The sequence below is a fragment of the Bacillus rossius genome, chromosome 5, assembly GCF_032445375.1.
Source record: "Bacillus rossius redtenbacheri isolate Brsri chromosome 5, Brsri_v3, whole genome shotgun sequence".
Lineage (NCBI taxonomy): Eukaryota > Metazoa > Arthropoda > Insecta > Phasmatodea > Bacillidae > Bacillus > Bacillus rossius.
The window spans coordinates 45,501,936-45,522,960 of NC_086333.1; the positions used below are offsets into that span (position 1 = coordinate 45,501,936).

The 21,025-nt window shown below is 44.8% G+C and overlaps 2 protein-coding genes across 5 annotated transcripts in view; one reads left to right on the forward strand and one right to left on the reverse strand.

The window, feature by feature from the left end:
• Positions 1–21,025, reverse strand: part of LOC134531760 (uncharacterized) — a 164,788-nt gene that overhangs the window by 65,101 nt on the left and 78,662 nt on the right. The window lies entirely within an intron of this gene.
• The window catches only part of LOC134531762 (Y-box-binding protein 1), a 68,140-nt gene continuing 63,430 nt past the window's right edge, over positions 16,316–21,025 (forward strand). Inside the window, exon 1 of one of the 4 annotated variants that reach the window (XM_063367646.1) lies at positions 16,316–16,488. In XM_063367646.1, coding sequence (XP_063223716.1) covers positions 16,428–16,488 — 61 coding nt within the window. In that variant the 5' untranslated portion in view covers positions 16,316–16,427. The remainder of the gene's footprint in view (positions 16,489–21,025) is intronic. The other 3 variants (XM_063367650.1, XM_063367648.1, XM_063367647.1) reach the window with 3 other exon arrangements.

A 21,025-nucleotide genomic window follows, 5' to 3' on the forward strand; every position in this document is an offset into this window, starting at 1 on the left:
GTGTTTCGAGAGATTTATGCTGTCGGGTCCTCAACCTCTCGACCTAGCCGGGCGCTCTCCGGTAACATGCCGCGATTGGAAATGGCGAATCTATTTCCCGGTTCAAGGAACCCATGTTAGGCTCTGGTAACATTGTCTGGCATGTAAAAGACCCATCTTTCTCCTAACCAGGACTATGCCCTAACGGGATTACCTGCCTGGGGGAGTATTGATGCAAATTTGAGGTGTGAACCTAATGTACATGTCGGGTCGGCACGGAATAACGCGACTGGCCCCAGCCGCGCTGGTGAATTCTAGAAGGCGCCTGGGCCTATGTATATGCCCGGGACGCCGACCTCCAGAGAGAGTTCAGGCGGGAGCTTTCCCGCGGCGGATTTTCCGGGGCGATAGTGCCGCGGGCGCAGCAGAGTGGCGAAGTCTTTGGACGAAGGTTCCAGGGCAGGGAGTGAGTGAGTTCAGTGGAGTCGGGAGTTTTCCCGTGGCGGAGTTTCCGGGCGATAGAGCGGCGAAGCCCCTGAACGAAGGTGGGACGGTGAGATTGAGAGGGCGCGGTATTTGCAGTAGCTCTAGACTTTGCCGTACGGAAGTGTTTTCAGCCTGGCAGTCGAGTTTGTTACTATGTCATTCAATCGCGTGCTCTCATCTTGTCATTTTGTCTCACGTGTGTTCTCCTAGTTTTTTGCGAGTCGTGGTTTATTTTGCAAACTGGACATTCGCAGTCGTATGTTCTGTACTTTTTACATTTCTCCCCGGTCAATGTAGTGTACAGTCGGACAGACATCCTATTGCGCGCGAGTCATAGAGAATTCTATTCCTTACAGTGTGGGTAATACTCGTCATGGGCGGGACGTCCCGTATTTTCATTACCATATTAGTGCGCAGAACCAGGGTCGTCCCATATAGAAATAGTCACAGGCGGAAAGCGGCAGACCCATGTAATGTGTTCATCGTCTTGAGTATAAAGGACCAGCAAACTTTATTCGAGTTGTTCTCATTTCAATTCTGGAGACTAAGTCCTACAGCCACGCGGCCCGGACCCCCCTCTACCGAATCCTGAGTAGCCGGCAGGATAGCAGCATATTCAGGGACTAGTCGACCAGCCTACAATATATTTTATTATTTGAAAACTATCTGTATTTAATATGTCTGTCTATGTAATTGAAACTCTATGACCAAACACGAACGTTTGAAACGGACAAATGCAAGGACCCCTCATGGAGCAATTGTTATTAAACGGTAAAATTCCTAAATTCAAACCGTGTTTATTAATGTTAAAATGTTATTCCTATGTGTATTGGTTCAAATTTAAAGTGAGATTTTGTGTTCCGCGCTATTGTTGCGCGCCTTATTGGTGTGTTTGATTTAAAATGATATAACTATCAATAGTTCTCGGCCAATCAGGAGCCATATTTTAAATGTGGCACACATTGTTAGATGATTTAAATTAAGAAGGTTTTTAGGAAGAATGTAATGGCTTATTAATGGACGAACGCATATAAGACGTCGTCGGACTTTTAACCTGAAAAATAACTATCCGAAATAAGCATCCGCACTAAAGGATGTAATAAATGTATTGTTAAATCGTCAGTGAATATTTTTAGGGCTTTATCCAAAAGGATAAACTTACTAGGAGTGTATAATGTTAGTAAGAAATGACTGTATGTTACTAGTAGTATGTAAATGGGGCTCCTAAAACAGACGCCAGGCGGTGGTTGTGGTTTCGGTCCGCCATCTAGGATTTGTGACGTCATGGCGGCCATCTTTGACTCAAACATTCCTCAAAATTCCTCAAAAATGGCTCAAAATGACTCAAAAATTCTCGTTTTCGAGGGGAAAATTCCCGTTTCGAGGGAAACATTCCCGTTTTAGTCCTTGAAAATACCAGCAACTAGAAATGTCCATATGTAGGCTTAAGCATCCATGTCTACTGCCTCTGATAAGCCTCTGACGTCATCATGGATAATGACGTCACCATTGCAGTTTCCGTTATGCCCGCCATCTTTAAATTTATTATCCGATTTAAATGAAAAAATATTAAAATTTATAATATAATTCAATTAATAAAAAATTAATAAAAATATTTAAAAAACATACTTTTATGGCACGGAGCTCGGAGTCCTCGGTTCGAACCCTGTGAGGGCAAAAAAAATGGCAAATATCCTTCCTCCACAGAAGCCACCTACAGACTGACCTATCACCAATAACAAGGTATATATAATCAATTAGTATGATGTAATGTTCGCCATCTTGTCTTCATCTGCTGGAAGACACCATCTTGTTATCGCCTGCTTGAGTGCGCTGACGACATGTTAGTTGAATTCTTACCCGCTAGAGTGTAGTAATCATTTATTATTACGGAGGCATCCGCCATCTTGGAATTTGGATGCCATCTTTGAATTGTGTAATTATTTAGCTAGAAATTCGGCAAAAATTCCAAAATTCACCAAAAAAAATTGGCAATCATTTTACAGAATGATTCGATTAGTTCCAGTCCTTGGTTCGATACTCTATCAATGTAATAATGTTTAATGTTATGTAAAAAATAATAATTTCAATAAACCATGTTCAAAATTCTTAAAGAGACTTTTAATCCTCTACTACCATCATCCTATAAGCCATCAAGACAACCATCTTAGAAATTCGTAATAATTAACCTAGAAATTCAGGAAAAAGTTCAGAATTCATTAAATTTCCAATCAATATACTGATTAATTAGATCGAATAAGGTCCTTAGTAAGATCTTGGATGATGCAAAAAAATTAAATATAACATCAATTTAACATAATAGTGACAGGTTCGAAAATAAAACACTGCAAGTTCTTTCACAAACATAATATTTATTACATAATTTCTATTTTACTACAGTTTCACTTGCGAAAGCCATTAATCTTATAAATATTTAGCCCTGCATAGGCGTGAAATAACTAATTGTTAGCTCCAATCGGTTTATATTAGACAGAGACCAACCAGAACCTTTACAGACATAGTCTTCCTCTTCTTGACAGATTTTCTGGATACCGTTTTTAACAGTTTGCTTCACATCGTCAGAACTGTAAATTACTGCAGCCCAGTGGCGAGGCGTGAGGTTTACATGAGGGAAAGCAACAACTCCATTCACCCCAAAACACGGTGTAAGGGAGGGGGGGGGGTCCGGGGGCCCTCCCCCGGGAAAATATGGATTTCAAGGTACAAAAGGGTGCTATTTAAGTAGTTTTCTTAACTGAAAATTGACTATTCCACAGGTAGAAAAATTGACATTTTTTAAAAATTATAAACTATTTTTGAAAAATAATGTTTGGCATACATTATCCTGATAATAAAATACCTACTCTACATTATTTATATACTAAGTGGGAGTGTAGTATCATCGATATCTATTACAAAATATATAAACAGACAACATAGGGCAAAGTAAGTTCTTAAATAAAGAGAAGAAGCTCATAAAAATGTACTAGAATAGTAAAAATTAAATGTTGGTATTTTTTGTACCAACACAAAAGAAACTATCTTCATACGTGATCAGAAACTCTGTTAACTGGTACGTGGTTATTCACAGTCACTCCAGCGAGATTGCAACTCTCGGGCTAGGATCCCGTATCCGCTACCCGCGGGACGCGGTCGGTAGCAGTTGGCACTGCTAGGCCGCCTCCCGTACGCCCACAAATCCCCCACGCACTGCCAGCCTTTGGTAACCCAATAGGGCGCAGGGAACTCCCAGCCAACAGCCCGCGAGAGAGATGTGCGCGCCCCGAGAGACGACCGCCGACTGAAACGCCACATCACCACCTGCCCTGCCGAACTGTAGCGGACATAGCCGAAGCAGTCGGCGGAAGAATTCCACCGTCTGTGAACCTGTTGTGTTAGGGCTGACTCCCTATGCACGATGGGCATGGCCCGCCTGGCAGGCTTCACCTCCAGTGCCGGTTGTGTTTCTGAAATACCTACATGGGATTTTGAATTACAAGCTTGCAACAATGCCAGAATGCGAATAGGTCTTGACTTAATTCACCTGTAACTTTATACACCGACAGTTCCTCTATATTTAACTAGTAGTATAGTAGTAGATATTAGAGATTTGTAAATTAGTAATAAGTCCTAGATACTTAGTAATAGTCATCAAAAATATATATTTCTAAAATAATAATAAAAAATCTAAAAAAAATTTTAAAAAAATTTAAAAAAATATATTTTTAGTTCTTATTTTAGTTTTATCTTAAGCACTGCACGTCCATCCCTGAGTTGGGTGTTTGCATATTTCGTAACGAAATGCCTAGTTTGTAAGTCATTTATCTTTTTTCTGTTTTAGTGTCTTAGTTTTTTAGGTGCTGACTGGCGGCGGAGTGAGTGGTCAGTGCAACCACTCACCACCAGGGGCGCTTGCGTCCCTGGTCACTAAATCCAGTACTGAACAACTGGAAAAGCGGACCACGAGTCCAAGTGCCCAACCCCCGCATGGTAGACTCTTTTCTACTCTGTCCAACACTTCATCCAGACCATCCTCTGTCTCCTGTAAATTCCTACACGTAATGCATGCCAATTTGCATCCCGCATGAATGTACCCAGGGTTTTCCCTGTGTCTATGCAGGTTTTACCTGGGCCCAACCTATCTCTAGTAATAGTCTAGATTTAAGAGTGAGGGGAGTTAGTCGTGGCGCCAATCGCTGCCATGGCTGGCCAATCCCCTCCTAGCACATGATGCATGCGACCCTCTCCTTGCATGGCTAATCCCAGCATGACTAGGCGTATAGGCTTCGGCCTGAGACGCACCTAGGTCCCTCCCTAACCCGGACCCCTCCAAAATACACTTAGTTTTAGTTAGGTTAGGAAAAAAAAAATAAATAAATAAATCCACCGTCTGCTTCGGCCATGTTCGCTTGAGTTCGGCAAGAAAGCGCTACCTTCGTAGCTTCTACCACGTGTTTTTACAGCCAATCCCCTCCTCGAACCTTTGTACCATGGCACCCCCCTTCCGAAAGGTAACTACTGCGGCAGCCTTCCTGCTGAAAGCGGTCCTACCAGCGCTTCTAAACCTAGGAATGCTTCTAAAACAGCATGTTTTGTGTGTCAACGAGTTCTTTTCTTATAGCGCACAGCACACAGTATTGGGTCCCAAGAAGATAATGTAAAAAATACATACACCTAACTGCACGAGCCAAAGTAAAATACTATTCTGAATAAAATATTTCTTTAAAAAATACAATGTCTGGAAACTGCCTGGGCAAGCACTGCTTGTCTTGCTTGCCCTGACCAGATGCCACTGCTGCAGCCGATGTCTTGAATGTACACATCTTCACTTTGTCATCGAACGGATATGGCTTTCCATATAAATAGTCCAACCACAAGTTATACTTCAAAGGTCCGTTTGTTGCTACGTCATCAGTAAGCTGATTGATTATGTTCTGTCTGATATCGTCAAGAAAATTACAAATGTCTTTCGTCTCACTAAACGTATTTAGATAATAGTAGTCTTTCAGCATTCCACGAAATGCAGACTGCGCCAAGAAGAAACCATTATCGTTCACTTGTAATGCTCCGAACACAGTCTTAGGTTTAGTTCCATGTTCAGACGTCATAGCAATCGGTTGCTGCGCATCTGTTTTTTTTTTTTTTTTTTTTGGTTGTACGTTCTGTGTCGCCAAACTAAAGCGAGTTGTCGAAATGTCGGCAGGTAGTTCAGCAGTAGGAGCACAGACTCCACCTTTACATTTTTTTGCATGATGTCGCAAACTTCAATTCGAGTAAACCATTTAAGGCACTCATCACAGCGAAACTTCATGCGAGAAGGATTCTTCATGCATTTTCTCCGCTCATATCTTCGTGCATCATGGGAAAATGCGAACGACGTATAACAGTAGCTGCAAGGATACCGTGGTGATGAAGACGAGCCTTTCAGACCTGATCCAGATACTGGCATTGCAACAGTAGTACCATTTCCAGGCATACTCTTATGCACATCGATGCATCGTTGTTGCACCGAAACCTTTACTTTCTGCCGCACAGCAGGACATTTGCATGTATTCATGTGCATTTTCATAATATCTTTTCTGGCAAACTGCTTATGACATTTCTCACAAACAAACATTTTACGATATAGGTTCTTGGCACATTCGCTCTTCTCGTGTCGTCGAGCATTGCTGTTGTTTGAGAAAATCTTGTCGCAGTAACAGCACCGATGTTCGTTAGTTGTTGTCAAATCAGCATCCATTGAAGTCTCCATCAAGGTCGTATCGTCGATCGTCGTGGTTTCCTGCACAACCAGCTCTGTAGTCATTAAGCTCTCTTCTGCTGGTGGTATCACATCTGTTGAAATCTCCTCCAATGTTGACGTCGTCGTTGCCAACGGGATCTGCTCCTCCATCGTCGTCGCTGACGTCAAGGTTCCCGTAGACAATGGTACTGACGTCGTCCGACCGAAGGCCACCCTAAAGCCCGACCTGCAACCGCCAGTATCCGACCCCCCTAACGGAACGCGCCCCTAGCCATGGCCCACCCGAGTCAGACGAGCGCCGCGGAACTTAGGTATTATCAACGCCCTTAACTTAATCGGCAAGACAAACCAAGGCACGTACACGGTAGATTCAATACACTTTAAAGAATACGCCACTTTAAATTAACAACACCGTGCAACACAAGTGCGACGTAGGAGTGCCCGGGTCACTCACGTGTAGTTTTATAATAAAACAGCTGTGAGTGCTCCCCTTGCGGCCTTCAGCCTGATTTGAATAGTGTAATATGTGACTTAATTAAAACCGCCCAAAATTAGCATTTATTATTCGCCACTGGAGCAGTCATCAAGCGACAAACAGTCTCCAGTGTGACTCTGATAATTCAAACTTAATTATACAAACTTGTTACATGTATTTTCTAAAACATATATATATATTGAGTTAATTATTAAGTTTTATTGAGTGAATTTAGACCCACTTACATTTTGTTATTAATATAATTTTTTACGAATAACGGAACTTTATAAACTCTGGTGCGACAGGAAGCTCAACCCTCCCCTCGCGCCAGGGTCAGACGCCAGTACAGCGCGACTCGCGGACCGGGACGGACGCACGTCCCACGGGGAGCCATCATCTCTTTGTCTTCGCTGAACTTCCATCTGGTAACTATAGTCAAACTCCGAAACCTTTTTTAATTACTCCGCATGTTCACCCGGTCCTTTTCCGGTGTAGGGCCTATCCCAACCGCGTAAACTTAACACGCCCCGCACAACGCATTACGCGGGGCCGTGCAATATACGGCACGGGCCAACTTACGCCATATCAGACTTTCAACTAACTGCCGAGTGCACAGGCACTGGCTACATCTAATCGAAGACTTCACTTAATTTAATAGCGAGCCGCGGTCCACACAGGTGGGCCCGCGCGTCGCCGTTCACAAATTACGGGATTGGCCGACTCCAATCAAACTCTCTCCCTCAACCTTGACTGGCGTGAGAACGTAACTTTAGTGACGGCGCGTCAGAGCGCCCAGTGTTTAATGACAGTGTACTTTATGTAGGGAAATCGTGTGAATGTAATTGCAAGTGTAATTTGCCAGCGTAATTAAACATCCACTCCGCACACTCCGTGCGCGACGTGTAAATGACAGTGCAAAACCGTGTACGTTATTTCTGAACCTCACCAATCCAGTTAGGGATCAGCGTCCTATGCTGTGTAGGGCCAGTGGTACAGCAGGCATTACGGACCCCTAACATCATCACCACTGCCACCATTCCTAGTGGGCCACGCAGGGGCTTTCGGACCTCACGACCCCCCTCGTGGCTAACGCGTTAGCCTGGCGCCCTCCCGGACACGTTTCCCCGCAAGAAAACAGCCTTCCTGCTAGGAACACCGCCGAGTCTCGAACACGAGAACCCGGGCGACGGCAGTACAACATCCATCGAGTTCGACGTTAAAGGTGGTAAAGATGCCATCGAGTTCGCAAGGACAGGTAATTACGTGACTTATGCACCAGATGAAATAACCTAGGTGATCCTTACACCGTCGACGACAGTAACAAACTGAGCGACCTGCTGTCTAGGACTCGCTTATATACATGCACCAGGTGGAATAATACGCTAGTCAAATCAAAAACATATTACTATAATAATAGAGTCAAAAAACATTAAAAATAGAAGCAACATCAAAAAGGCACCACATTTTGAACGCACCATCAACAAAAAGGCAGCACATTTGGAAGCACTGCCAACGTAAAGGCAGCACATTTGGAAGCACCGACAACGAAAAGGCAGCACATTTGGAAGCACCGACAACGAAAAGGCAGCTCATTTGGAAGCACCGACAACGAAAAGACAGCACATTTGGAAGCACCGACAAGGAAAAGGCAGCACATTTGGAAGCACCATCATCGAAAAGGCAGCACATTTGGAAGCACCGTCATCGAAAAGGCCGCACATTTGGAAGCACCGACAACGAAAAGGCAGCACATTTGGAAGCACCGACAACGAAAAGGCAGCACCATCATCGAAAAAGCAGCACATTTGGAAGCACCGACAACGAAAAGGCAGCACATTTGGAAGCACCGCCAACGAAAAGGCAGCACATTTGGAAGCACCGACAACATAAAGGCAGCACATTTGGAAGCACCGACATCGAAAAGGCAGCACCATCATCGAAAAGGTAGCACATTTGTCATTGGCTCCAATATTCATTTGGTTCCAATATTCATTGGCTCCAATATTCATTGGTTCCATCAGTCTATTGATTCCATCAGTTTAGTGACTCCATCAGTCATTTGTTCCTACAGTCATTGGCTCCAACTGTCTTTTGTTTCATCAACTCCAAATATATTTGGCTAGAATTCTACGAGTATAAGAGACTATGAGGCCACAAGGCTAAAGTCTAAAAGGATCTAGCTGGTTACGAGTTATACATTGCTACGAGACTGCATGGCTAAAAGAACGCGTGGCGACGAAACTACATGTATTTGAAGCTACAATAATACAAGTATACTCGGCTCCAACTACTCCAGCAGCATTATGTTATTAGATTGCATGACTACTTGTTTACGTAGCTACAAGTCTACGAGGTCCCAAGACATCATGACTACGCGACTACGAGCCATGAGGTTACGAGACTACGCGACTACGTATCTTCAAGTTTACGAGACTGCAAGGCTACAGAGCTACGAAACTTCTAGATCACAAGTTTACATGACTGCGAGGATACAGGACTTCAAGTATGCATGAGTTCTTGACTACGAAGCTACTCGTCTACAAGGCTCCAATTGCCGTATCTTTCTTCGACAGAATTTTCTCTTTTGCTCCAACTGTACCATCAGCTTTATGTTATAAGATTACAAGGCTACTTGTTTGCATAGCTTCAAGTCTACGAGACTCTAATGCATCATGACTACGAGACTACGAGCCATGAGGTTACGAGACTATGCGATTGCAAATCTTCCAGGTTACGTGATCGCGAGGCTATAGGACTATGAAGCTTACAGAACACATGGTTACGAGACTGCTTGACTAATTGGCCACGTGGCTACGAAACTTTATGTCTCTAACTGACTAAAATAGCACCATTCAGTGGTGAGAGTTAATTTATCTCATGCAAAGGTACTTGTTGCAAGTAGTTCCGCTTTTCAACAACAGATAACACCACATGTTGCTCGCAGGTAAATATTATTTATTTCTTTTATGCGGGATGCGGGATGCTCACTATCTATCGCATAAGAAGGATGGCTTCGCTAGTCTCCAAGGAGAAGGAAGTTCGTCCTTCCTGTTAGTGCTTCTCAGATTTTCTCATGGTCCGCCATCTTGTATTGTGATGTCACGGCGGCCATCTTGGATGGGTGTGACCTTGACCTTTGACCGAAACCACGGGTATGATCGCAAGCACACGGAAAAAAACATCAAAATATTGATAAGAATAATCAGGAGCACTCGGAGAAAACCATCAGAAGTCTAGCCAAGAATAAACAGAAGCATTTGGAGAAAACTATCAAAATATTAACAAGAATAATCGGGAGCACACGGAGAAAACCACCATAATATTGACCAGGTTAATCAGAAGCACTCGGAGAAAACCGCCACACGTTTACTTTGATATCATAAAATTTAAACAAAATTAAAAATAAAAATAATTTAATAAAAAATTTAAAACAAAGAAATCACAAAAATACATAAATAGATTCTGGCTTGTACTAGAACTCTATCTTTGCTCAACAATGAGAAGATGACAAAAAAACAGGGAGGCAATATTTACGTTAACACAACACTATAATTAATTAAGGCTGAAGGCCGCAAAGGAGGCACTCACAAAATTATTAAGGTAAGTTCACACGTGAGTAACTCGGTCACTCCTGCTTCGCACTTTCCTTGGGCGGGGTTTTTAAATAATTGTGGAGTTACTATTAAATTATGTTTGATTATTAATGAGCTGGGGTCGAGGTGTCTAATTAATTAGGCACGGCCCTTGATTCTACCTTGGCATTGGAGGCTCGCCTGACACGGGTGAGCCATGGCTAGGGGTGCGTTCCTTTAGCGGAGTAGGATACTGGCGGGTGCAGGTCGGGCTTTGGGGTGGCCTTCGGCTGGACGACATCAACCTAATATTGACGCCAACCGCCGGTGCTCCCTCTGGTCCGCAAAGGTCGTTATGCCACAACAACACTTGCCCCTAAGTGCATCGAACACGCCCGAGCGTGAGTGTGTGAAAGTGCGCCGCGACGAACACCAAAGCGACGTCAGCGCTCGGCCGGGTGTGGCAATGCGCCTAACTAAGTATATATAATTATTTGTCAAATTAAAACAACTAAATTAATAACAATTTAAAAGAGGATTCATGTAAGGGAAATTATGTCTAATGGTTTTATAAGCATATATTTTGTAACTTGTCTTTAAGTCCAAAACTGGCCGGGTCGGTGATCCCGCGTTTCACGTGGTTAGGCGCGAGCCCGCAAGGCGGTCTCGCGCTCAGTTACCGTTTGGAGCTCGAAGGGGTCGGGCGCTCCGCGAACGTCGGGTCATCAACTCTAGCATCTCTTCAACATTTCAGCAATAGTGTAAGTTTTCGGAAACCTTTCAATTAACTCGGCGCCGACCCCAACCCAGTCGCACGATATTTCGTGCGGCTCTTAATTTATTAAATTCTCCCCATCGGGGAACTTTATTTTCATACGTAATTACATGTCCAGTTTAAGGACCGCGTAGTAGTGGTTCACAATTTTCGGCTGATTAGCCAATTAATCATTATCGTCGTAGATCCTCCGTAATAAGTGTTGAGAATAACACTGACTAACTTTTGTCTTGTAACTCTCTCCGTTTTTATTGTGCAAAGTGTAACGTGTATTTTAAGTGACTAAGGGCCTTTTACGTGTACGTCTCCAGTCGGCGTGTCCACGTAACTTCTGTAACGTTAATATTTCGTAGCAGGCTAGACTGCAAACCATCCTGAACAAAGGAACTTTTCTACGTATTTACCAGCCCGCCTAAGTTGGGGCAGTACCAGTTTCATTTACATACTAAACCTTTCGCAGGAACGTGAACCCACCGTTTCAGTTTGTCGATATAACTTTGCAATCCATCTTGGTCGCGCAAACCGTCACGTATAGAGATACGCGTGTCATAGCGGTCCGACAACGGATGCGGCCAGTATCGGAACGAATGAGTGTATCAATACTGAATAAAGTGCAGTGTCCGGTAACTCGTTTACTATTCATTTACAAGGTGTCCTGGGTGGCCTGAACAGCCCAGGTAATTTTCGAAACGAGACGCGCCCCTGCCTGCAGCCACGAGGCTGAACCCCCGTTAAAACCCCTGAGATATTTTACAATGCTAATAGTTAATTAAAAGCTAAAACAGGCAGCGGGAGTGGCGTCATTTGGCGCGCAACTAGTGTGGCTTTCGAAAAACGAACTTTTGAACGTTTTTAAAAATTTATAAAGTATATCAAAATTAATTCAACACGAGTGAGTTTAAGGCCGGCAAGTGGCATTCAGTTTTTGTGACATTTTATCATTTCGGGACTATTCAATAAGAAACATTTGTATTTTAAAAAAAATTTTAATTTTATTTTCACTACTCCGACGCGACGGTCTCACGCCAGGGCGACAGCGGAAGCCGGCGTGCCAGGACACGGGAGACGGCGCCGCGAGATAGCGACGGGAGACGGCGCGGCGAGATAGTAACGGGAGACAAGAAGATCGGTTTCGCCGCGACGCGATAACGCCGGCACCGCGAGATACGGCCGGGATCAGTTACACGGCGTCTCACCGCGATCGGTTACGACTCGGAACCGCGGGAACGGCGCGCCGCAACCGCGGGACACCTGCACGGCGCAGAGTGACGTCACCGAGACACAGCCGTGCACAGCCGCGCACGTATCACCGGGCTTCCGCGGGACAGGAGGCATGCGAGCACGGGACACCGACTCGGGGGTGAGGGGAGGCGGTCCTCCCTACCTGCTCGCGCCCTGTCATCGGCGTCCTGATCCGTCGACCGGACAGTCTGCCGCGAACGCGTGTCACACGTCATCATGAACGGGGGCGACCCATGGGAGACGTGCTTGCGGGCGGTAAAGCACACCACGGGGACAGACGACGCGGAACGTCCCGGGGACTAGAGTGACCAACCTGCGAAACAGGAGCCGCAGAAACCGGACGTTCGAGGGGGCGAGTGCGGAGCCGCACAGTGCCGCGGACAGTCATACGAGTTAGCCACTTGCTACCAGTGCGGCACGCTGCGCCACCAAACATGTACAGTCGCGCGAGAATTCCTAGTTTTCCGGGACGGACTATTCATGTGCCAGGAGTGCGAATATAAAGCGACCGCGCCGACGCAAGTAGCGGTCATGGCCGGCCCAGCCCGCGCAGGCGCCGGGATTAGGCTTCCCGAGTTCGCCGGGCAGGAACACGAAGACCCAGGAGCATTCGGCCCCACCTGCCAAGACTGTCTGGCCCGTTACGGCGTTCCACTCGATGAGTGGACAGAGCGGGTGAGTGACCAGCTTAGAGGAGCCACCCGGGACTGGTGGACCATGGTCGGGGAAGGCGAAATGGCCTGGGACGACTTCATTTCACGGCTGGAAAGCCGATTCGACGACGCGCGGGCACGAGCACAGTGCCGACGCTCCCTGTTTTGCACCCCACAAGGCGACGACAAACACGTGGAGGCGTTCATAAGGGCCAAGGTGCGGCTCCATCGCCGCCTAGCCACGGGGGGCTATTTGAGCGAGGCCCTAGGACTAGTGGTCGAGCTGATGAGGCGGGAGCTGCGGCCCCACCTGAGGAAGGCCACCGGACGTGACCTGGAGGACTTCGTGCAGCTGGCCAGAGAGATCGAGCGGGACGTACAGGCACTGACGACAAGGACCGGTCAACAGGGGACGGCGCGGCCACAGCCCGTAGCGCCGGAAGATCGACTGGCGGTAGTGCCCTACAGAACCCCGGCACCTTCGAACGCTACACCGGCGGGCGAGAGGCGGGGCCGCGCCCCTCCGACGGCCGCACGCCAGCCCGAGCAAGCAGCGCAACAGAACCGACCCCTAGACGAGCAGCAAACACGGCCACCTAGGTGCAGATACTGCCAAGGGGTGGTATATCACTGGCACGGAAATTGCCCTACCCGCGCTGTGCTGGAGAGAATTCAATGGTCAGGGACTTCGCCGGCGGGAAACGCCAAGTAGGGGGCAGCGTACCAGCGGGCTACTGCCCCCAGCTCGCGGCCTGGTCACCGAAAACCAGGCCCGTCCGCACCGACTCGTCCACCGCTGCGACAGGCGGGGGTGCCACGCACCACGTGCCGCCGCCCCGCCCCGGGTCGCCGCCGCACCACGCTGACTCGTCAGTGCACTCGGTGACTCCGGCACCACCTGCGGGGCGCGACCACGCACCACCGCCACCTGTCACGTCAGGCGGTGGTGTTACGCACCACGTGACGCCGCCCCACCCCGGGTCGCCGCCGCGCCACGCTGACTCGTCAGTGCATTCGGCGACTCCGGCACCACCTTCGGGGCGCGGCCACGCACCACCGCCACCTGTCACGTCAGGCGGTGGTGCCACGCACCACGTGTCGCCCCCCGCCCCGGGTCGCCGCCGCGCCACGCTGACTCGTCAGCGCACTCGGCGACTCCGGCACCACCTGCAGGGCACGACCACGCACCACCGCCACCTGTCATGTCAGGCGGTGGTGTTACGCACCACGTGACGCCGCCCCGCCCCGGGTCGCCGCCGTGCCACGCTGACTCGTCAGTGCATTCGGCGACTCCGGCACCACCTTCGGGGCGCGGCCACGCACCACCGCCACCTGTCACGTCAGGCGGTGGTGCCAGGCACCACGTGTCGCCGCCCCGCCCCGGGTCGCCGCCGCGCCACGCTGACTCGTCAGCGCACTCGGCGACTCCGGCACCACCTGCGGGGCGCGACCACGCACCACCACCACCTGTCACGTCAGGCAGTGGTGCCACGCACCACGTGCCGCCGCCCCGCCCCGGGTCGCCGCCGCACCGTGCTGACTCGTCGGCGCACCCGGCAACGCGGACGGCAACACCAAACCGGCTGGGGCGAGCAGGTGACAACACGGGGGGCCTGATCCGTGTGCCGGTCCTGGTTAACGGGCGATCTGTCCACGCCCTGGTGGACACTGCGGCTAGCCACTCCTACATCGCCGCCCACCTGGTACCTGAGGCGGAGCTGGAGCCGGGGGAGGAGAACGTCCTCCTGGCCACTCGTGGGACCCGCGCGCTCACGTCTGAGCGCGCTCAGGTAACGATCACCATAAGAGATATGAGCAGTCAGACCACCGCTCTGGTGCTACGGGAGTTGAGGGACGACCTCTTCCTGGGGCTCCCATGGCTCGTCCAGGAGGACACGTCCATCGACGTAAGAGACGCTAAGGTGCACGTGGGACGTGCGAGTCGCAGAACGATGTACAGCATCGGCGGGGACAGGCCACCCGTGACCGCGCCGGCCATCACCGTAGGGGTGTTGCGCAATGAGGTACCTGCGGAACACGTGGACCGGTTCAACGAGGTCCTAGCACAGCACCCCCAGGTGTTCGCGGCCGCGGACATGTTACGCCGCACCACGGTGACGCAGCACATGATTCCTACACGTCCTCATGAACCTAAATTTGTAAAACCTTTCAGTTTCGGACCCAAAGAACGTGAGGCCATTCAGGTACAAATAGCAGAAATGCTACGTGACGGGGTAATTGAGCCGAGCGAGTCGCCCTACAACTGTCTAGTGGTGATGGCGAAAAAGAAGGATGGCTCGCTCAGGTTTTGTGTTAACTTCAAACCCGTCATTTCCGTCACCATACCAGCACCCCCACCTCTCATCAACATAACGGACGCTCTGGCAGGGCTGGGGGACGCCCGTGTTTTCACCTCACTAGACCTCAAGTCGGGATATTGGCAAGTCCCAGTATGCCCGGAGGACAGACCCAAAACAGCATTCACCGCCCACGATGGCCACAGATTTCAGTTCTGCGCCATGCCGTTCGGGCTGATGGACGCCCCCGCGACCGTCCAGACCAGTGTCCTGGATGGGTACGTGGGCAAGTTTGCCGCGGCCTACCTGGACGACGTGATTGTCTGGTCGCGAACGTGGGAGGAACATGCGCAGCACCTTGCCATGGTCCTCGAACGGCTGGCCAGACATGGGCTGACCTGCGCGCCCCACAAATGTCACGTCGGCGCGACGGAACTAGAGTACCTGGGCCACATTGTGAGCGCGGACGGATGCCGAACCCTGCCAGCGCAACTCGACCTAATTGAGTCCAAGACCGCACCACGTACCCGCAAACAGTTGCAGCAACTCATAGGCCTACTCAATTGGCGGAGGGGTTGAGGAAGCTGGGAGAAAGATTGCAGTGAGATTTTTTTCTAAGAGAGGAAAGATCATAAATGGAAAATCCGAAGGTAGTGGAGTGAACAGAAAGGAAGAAGCAATAATTCCTGGTGAGAACAGGGTGGGAGTTTAGCGAGCTCGAAAGGGATATGTTGGCTGTGGGAAGTGGAAAGGACTTACAGAAGCTATAGGAAATAAATGAGTAGTTTTAGGGAAGAATTCCTTGCCACACGATGGAAATCCATTTGGAAGTGTATTCTTAAATTGAATTGAAATGGAATGATTATTCCGTTTTGAATGTTTTTAAAGAGTTCTTTATGTATATATTTTTATCATCAATATTGTGTAATTTGTTTTTCTTTTTCTTTAGCTATATATTAAAATATACTTTAGACATATTTCTAACTATTTTAATGAATTAAAAATTTACCTTTGACTTCTTTGGAATGCTTCAATGTAAGTGCTTCCTCTACAAGAGTAATATTTTCAACCAATCAGCGTATTTCATTACAATATTTTTTCTGAGCTGCTTAGCGCCATGTTGAGAAGGAAATTAACAAAGCGAAAGGAAGGCGGAACATCGGTTCGGCGTGTGTTAACACCTTTACACCACCACCCGGAAAGTCATGGCTGACCCGGAGAAACAGCCTGAACAACCTAAGGCTGTCCAGCAAAAGCAGGTCATCGGTAAGGTTGAATAGGAAGACAGTTAATACAGTTTTTTTATTGATTTCAATTCAGCCGGTTTAACCGCATCGTCCATGTTTCTTTCTACCATGGATAATGGCCAATCCTACAACCTAAAGAAATTACTTCTGAACAATTCTGTTTATCATTATAAGATACGTCTATTATGACAGTCCCAGTACTGCAATCCTTATATTTATTTGGTCAAAAACATGATGTTCAGTGGTACCTTTGTTGGATGAATTTAGACGAGCCCTTGTGAGCTATTATGGTATTCTTTACTTTAAAATTAATGTTGGATAACTTTTTTTTATGCTTTATAATCGAACGGGAACATGAGAAAGATAATTATTTGCCCTCTACCACTTTTTCTTGATATATACTTTTAAATTGAAGTAGCCTTGAATACGGTATGTAGTATTTTTAATCATGTTTGTAAGGCCATAAATCTGCCACACCGGTTTGAAAATCACGTATTCACACTAAGCTTTTGGTGTAGTCACCGTTATAGAAAAAATAAATGTTACCAGAATTGTGTTTTTACTGTTAATATTCCCTGACTATCCTGCAAAACATTGTTTTAAAATTCACAGTAGTAGTATAGATCCTGATACCATATTTCATTTTCACCCCTACTGTCTTACAGCACAAGCTTGGGAATATGGGGGTTTTGGGTGGGGATAATTCTAGTATATAACACTATACCAGTCAAAGAATATGAACGCAGTAATTATCGGACATTGTGGCTTCTTAGAACGGAAATACAAAGAAATTGGAAAACATGGTTTTCACACACTACACACGACCTTAAATTTACTCCGAAGGTATGGTTTTGTAATTCTTACTAGTTCGTTAAAAAATTAAAATTTTATATCTTACATGATAACACCTGTGCTTTTATGCTGCCGCCGCCTTTATTGTTTCCCTGTGATAAATAGGAATATTATGTTTTCCATACACTAGTGACGTTACTGAATAAACCCTGAAAGGAAGGTTTCTTAATTCCTACTGGTTTGTGAAAAATAACATTTTACAGCTTACATTTCAGTACCTGTGTATTCACACAATCACAAACATTCATTTTTATCCGTGTGGGTTTTCTAAATTTTTTTTTTGAAGAACTTTCGTTGGTAAATATGTAGATGGCTGTATTTGCGAAAAAAAAACATGTTTAAAATCCGAAAATACTCTTATTATAGGTATGCTGTTTAACTTCCTCTTTTCATTAAACCCGGCGGAGATAAGAAATTCCAAATACTTTAGGAGATATAGAATTTTTTAATTTTCATCACAATACCTGTGCATTCATGCGGCATTCACCATTGTTTCATGTTTACGATATGAATTTTTTTTTTCGCGACGCAGGTGAACGATTACATCATTTTCTACTAATGGCAAAGGATTTGTACCCGCCTCGTATCTTAGGTGAGTTATTAATGTTTCAAATTTTAATGTATTATTTGTTATTTGGATATTATTGCGCAAGTAATAAGTAAAAAAATAATTACGTGAGTTCCTACTGTTCATCATTTGTCCCGGTTTGTTTGGTCAGGTCAGTTACATTATAAAAATCCTTTAAAACTAAACAACCATTAAAATTAATTCACATTATTTTTAATGTCTGCTTAGTTTGAAAGTATTTATAATGTAACTGACCTGACCTAATCGACCATTTTAATTAATTAAGCATTCACGAACACATGGCAAAAAAAAAATTTCAGCGGTCGAATGATTGCACAGGTCTTGTATTGCAAAATAAGAACAGTGATATCTCCTAAAGTATTTGAAATTTCTTATCTCTGCCAGGTTTAATGAAAAGAGGAAGTTAAAGAGCATATAATAAAAGTATTTTCGGATTTTTAACATTTTTTTCGCAAATACCGCTCAACTACATATTTACCCTAGTAGGTGTGTTTTTAATAATGAGTCTTATAGGAACCAAAAATTAGAATTAATTGTTAATGTTAATTTTCTGTGCACTAAAGTAGCTGACACATTGAATTTTGTAGTTTTTCCAGGGAATCCTTTGATTTCAGCTGTCGTATATTCTATGTTTTGATGTGGCTGGTGTTTCATTTATTCAAGTTTATCCCTGGATCCTAGGCTTTATCCTGATGGCATGATCCTGTGGTACATGATGCTTGCTGTTTTAATTCAGTTCATCTAAAGATCCTGAAGGCATGATCCTTTTGGCTCGATTCTGTGGTACATGATTCTTACTGTTTTATTTCGGTATGTTAGAAGATTCTACATATGAAAGAAATTGTGAAATAAGAAAGAATTATGATTGTAGATTGAAAAAAAAATTTTATTCAACTTAACGATCATAATTAATTATATGACAATTTTTTTTTACGTGCAGGATCTTCTGACATAGGTACTGAATTAAAACAGCAAGCATCATGTACCACAGGATTATGCCGTCACTATCTTTCGATGTACTGGATTACAACAGCAATATTCATGTATCACAGGATCATGCCTTCTGGATCCAGGGATAAACTTCAATATATGAAATGGAAAAATTAGCATACATTTAATTATCAATATTTGGCTACAGTTGTAAACAGAGATGCGCAATCACAGGTAAGCAATGACTGGTGGCAGCAGTATGTAACACAGGTATTGTAATGTAAGCATTAAACTATTATTCTTCACAACCTAGTAGGAATTGAGTAACCATCCCTTCAGGGTAAATTTATGGATGTGTGTAGTATGTGAAAACCATGTTTTATGATACATTTTTTTACTTTCCGGTCTAAAAAGTAGTGACATCCGATACATGGATAATGGCATAATTTGGAATGCATATTTTGAAAATGTTTATTTCTAGGGCGTTTAGATTTTGCTTGCACTATTTTTTAATATATATGCATGCATTTTTTATATAATAGTTTAATTTTTTGTGTATGAAAAAATACTTATCTGCATATTTTATTTGTAATTTATTATTGAATTTTTGTATAATGACTTATCTAACATTTTTGTAGAGTCTCTTATTTTCACTTACAAGATATAATGTAGACATGCTACATTCTAGGTTGGCTCGGCAACACAACCCATAAAAATAACAAAGACATTTTAAACAATTGAAAATTTTGTTTATATACAATGATTTGGACGTTCGTTTTTTAAGTTCTTACATTTGCCAACATCGATGATAAATTTATTCCCTTAGGTATTATGTAGTTGCATTTAAAAAGTGAGTGTTCAAGGTGGTCTTTTATTATTATTATTATTCCTCAAAACAAAAACAAAAAAAAATTGTAACTTAACAGTTCCAGACAATTAATCACATATTCAATGCAGCACGTCTCTTGATTAACAAAAAAAAATTCAAGTCTGTGGGTTAAGTTCACATAACCAGTACGTTCTCCTGCGGAAACGTTTTCCGGATGGGTGACGACGGTCACCCTGGACCGATGCCAACGCCTGTAGTCAAATTTCAAGTTTAACGTCCAAAACAATTGATAAAAAAAAGCTGCTGACGACGCAGCTGCATGTAGCGACGATCGAGCGACAACTAACTTGCACAACACAGTTACCTTACTTCTACAAAACTAGAAACAAAGGGATACAACCCCGTGGGCCAACCGACCAGTTACAACATGTAGAATCCAGTGCCTTACCATATAGGGAAAATTACTGAAAAGGCTTGCTCTGATTGGCTGGTGAGGCATTGCACAGCGTAAGTTTGTCTATTGCTGTGCAATCATGCATCCACATGCTGTGTTTTTCCAACAATGCACTAACTTAAGGTGTGAAAAATATCTTGCGGGCGACAGTGTCACACCTGTCTTTCTTTATTTTGAACCTTTCTAGAATGTTCTTGGGTTTTGCATCTCTTTAAGCCAAAATTACAATCAAAAATATAATTAAAATGTGCAACACTATAAACCCTCTCTTTCGGGTGCAGGCAAAAAGGAAATTAAACTTACTGGGCATTTAAAAATACAAAACATTTATTGTTAAATTTAAAGGTAGTATTTTGGAGTAGCATTTCAAAAATATTTATGAAACTTTTAAACAACTTTATTTTTTACTGACCTAGTACTTGCAAATTCCGAACGCAAAGATTCTTACTGGAGTCATAAGAATTGACCATGGAATGGGTATTTGTAAAACTAAACTTTATAGAAAAATTAATAAAAATATTTCTAAACAATTTACAACAAAAAAATACTCTGATAGCTAGTTTACAATATTACTTCCTGATCCTTCACGCGATCTTTATTACAATTTCTTGCCAGGCTTTTAGACTTAATTTAAAATTAAAATAAATACAATAAAGATATTGATAAACATTTTACTGTTACGATAGCCATATATTAACAAAACGGGAACTCCTAAATTTATTTATGCAAGATATCTTACACAAACTATGCCTACACATTGTTTTGAAAAATTAAATACAAAAAAATATACAGTTTTCCCTCAACAGTCCACACTGGGGGGCAAAGTCTCTAAATTGAATTTAATGGAGAAGCCTCGCTATTTGCTTCACAACTGTTGTGTGCCGATGCAAACCAGTCTCGTA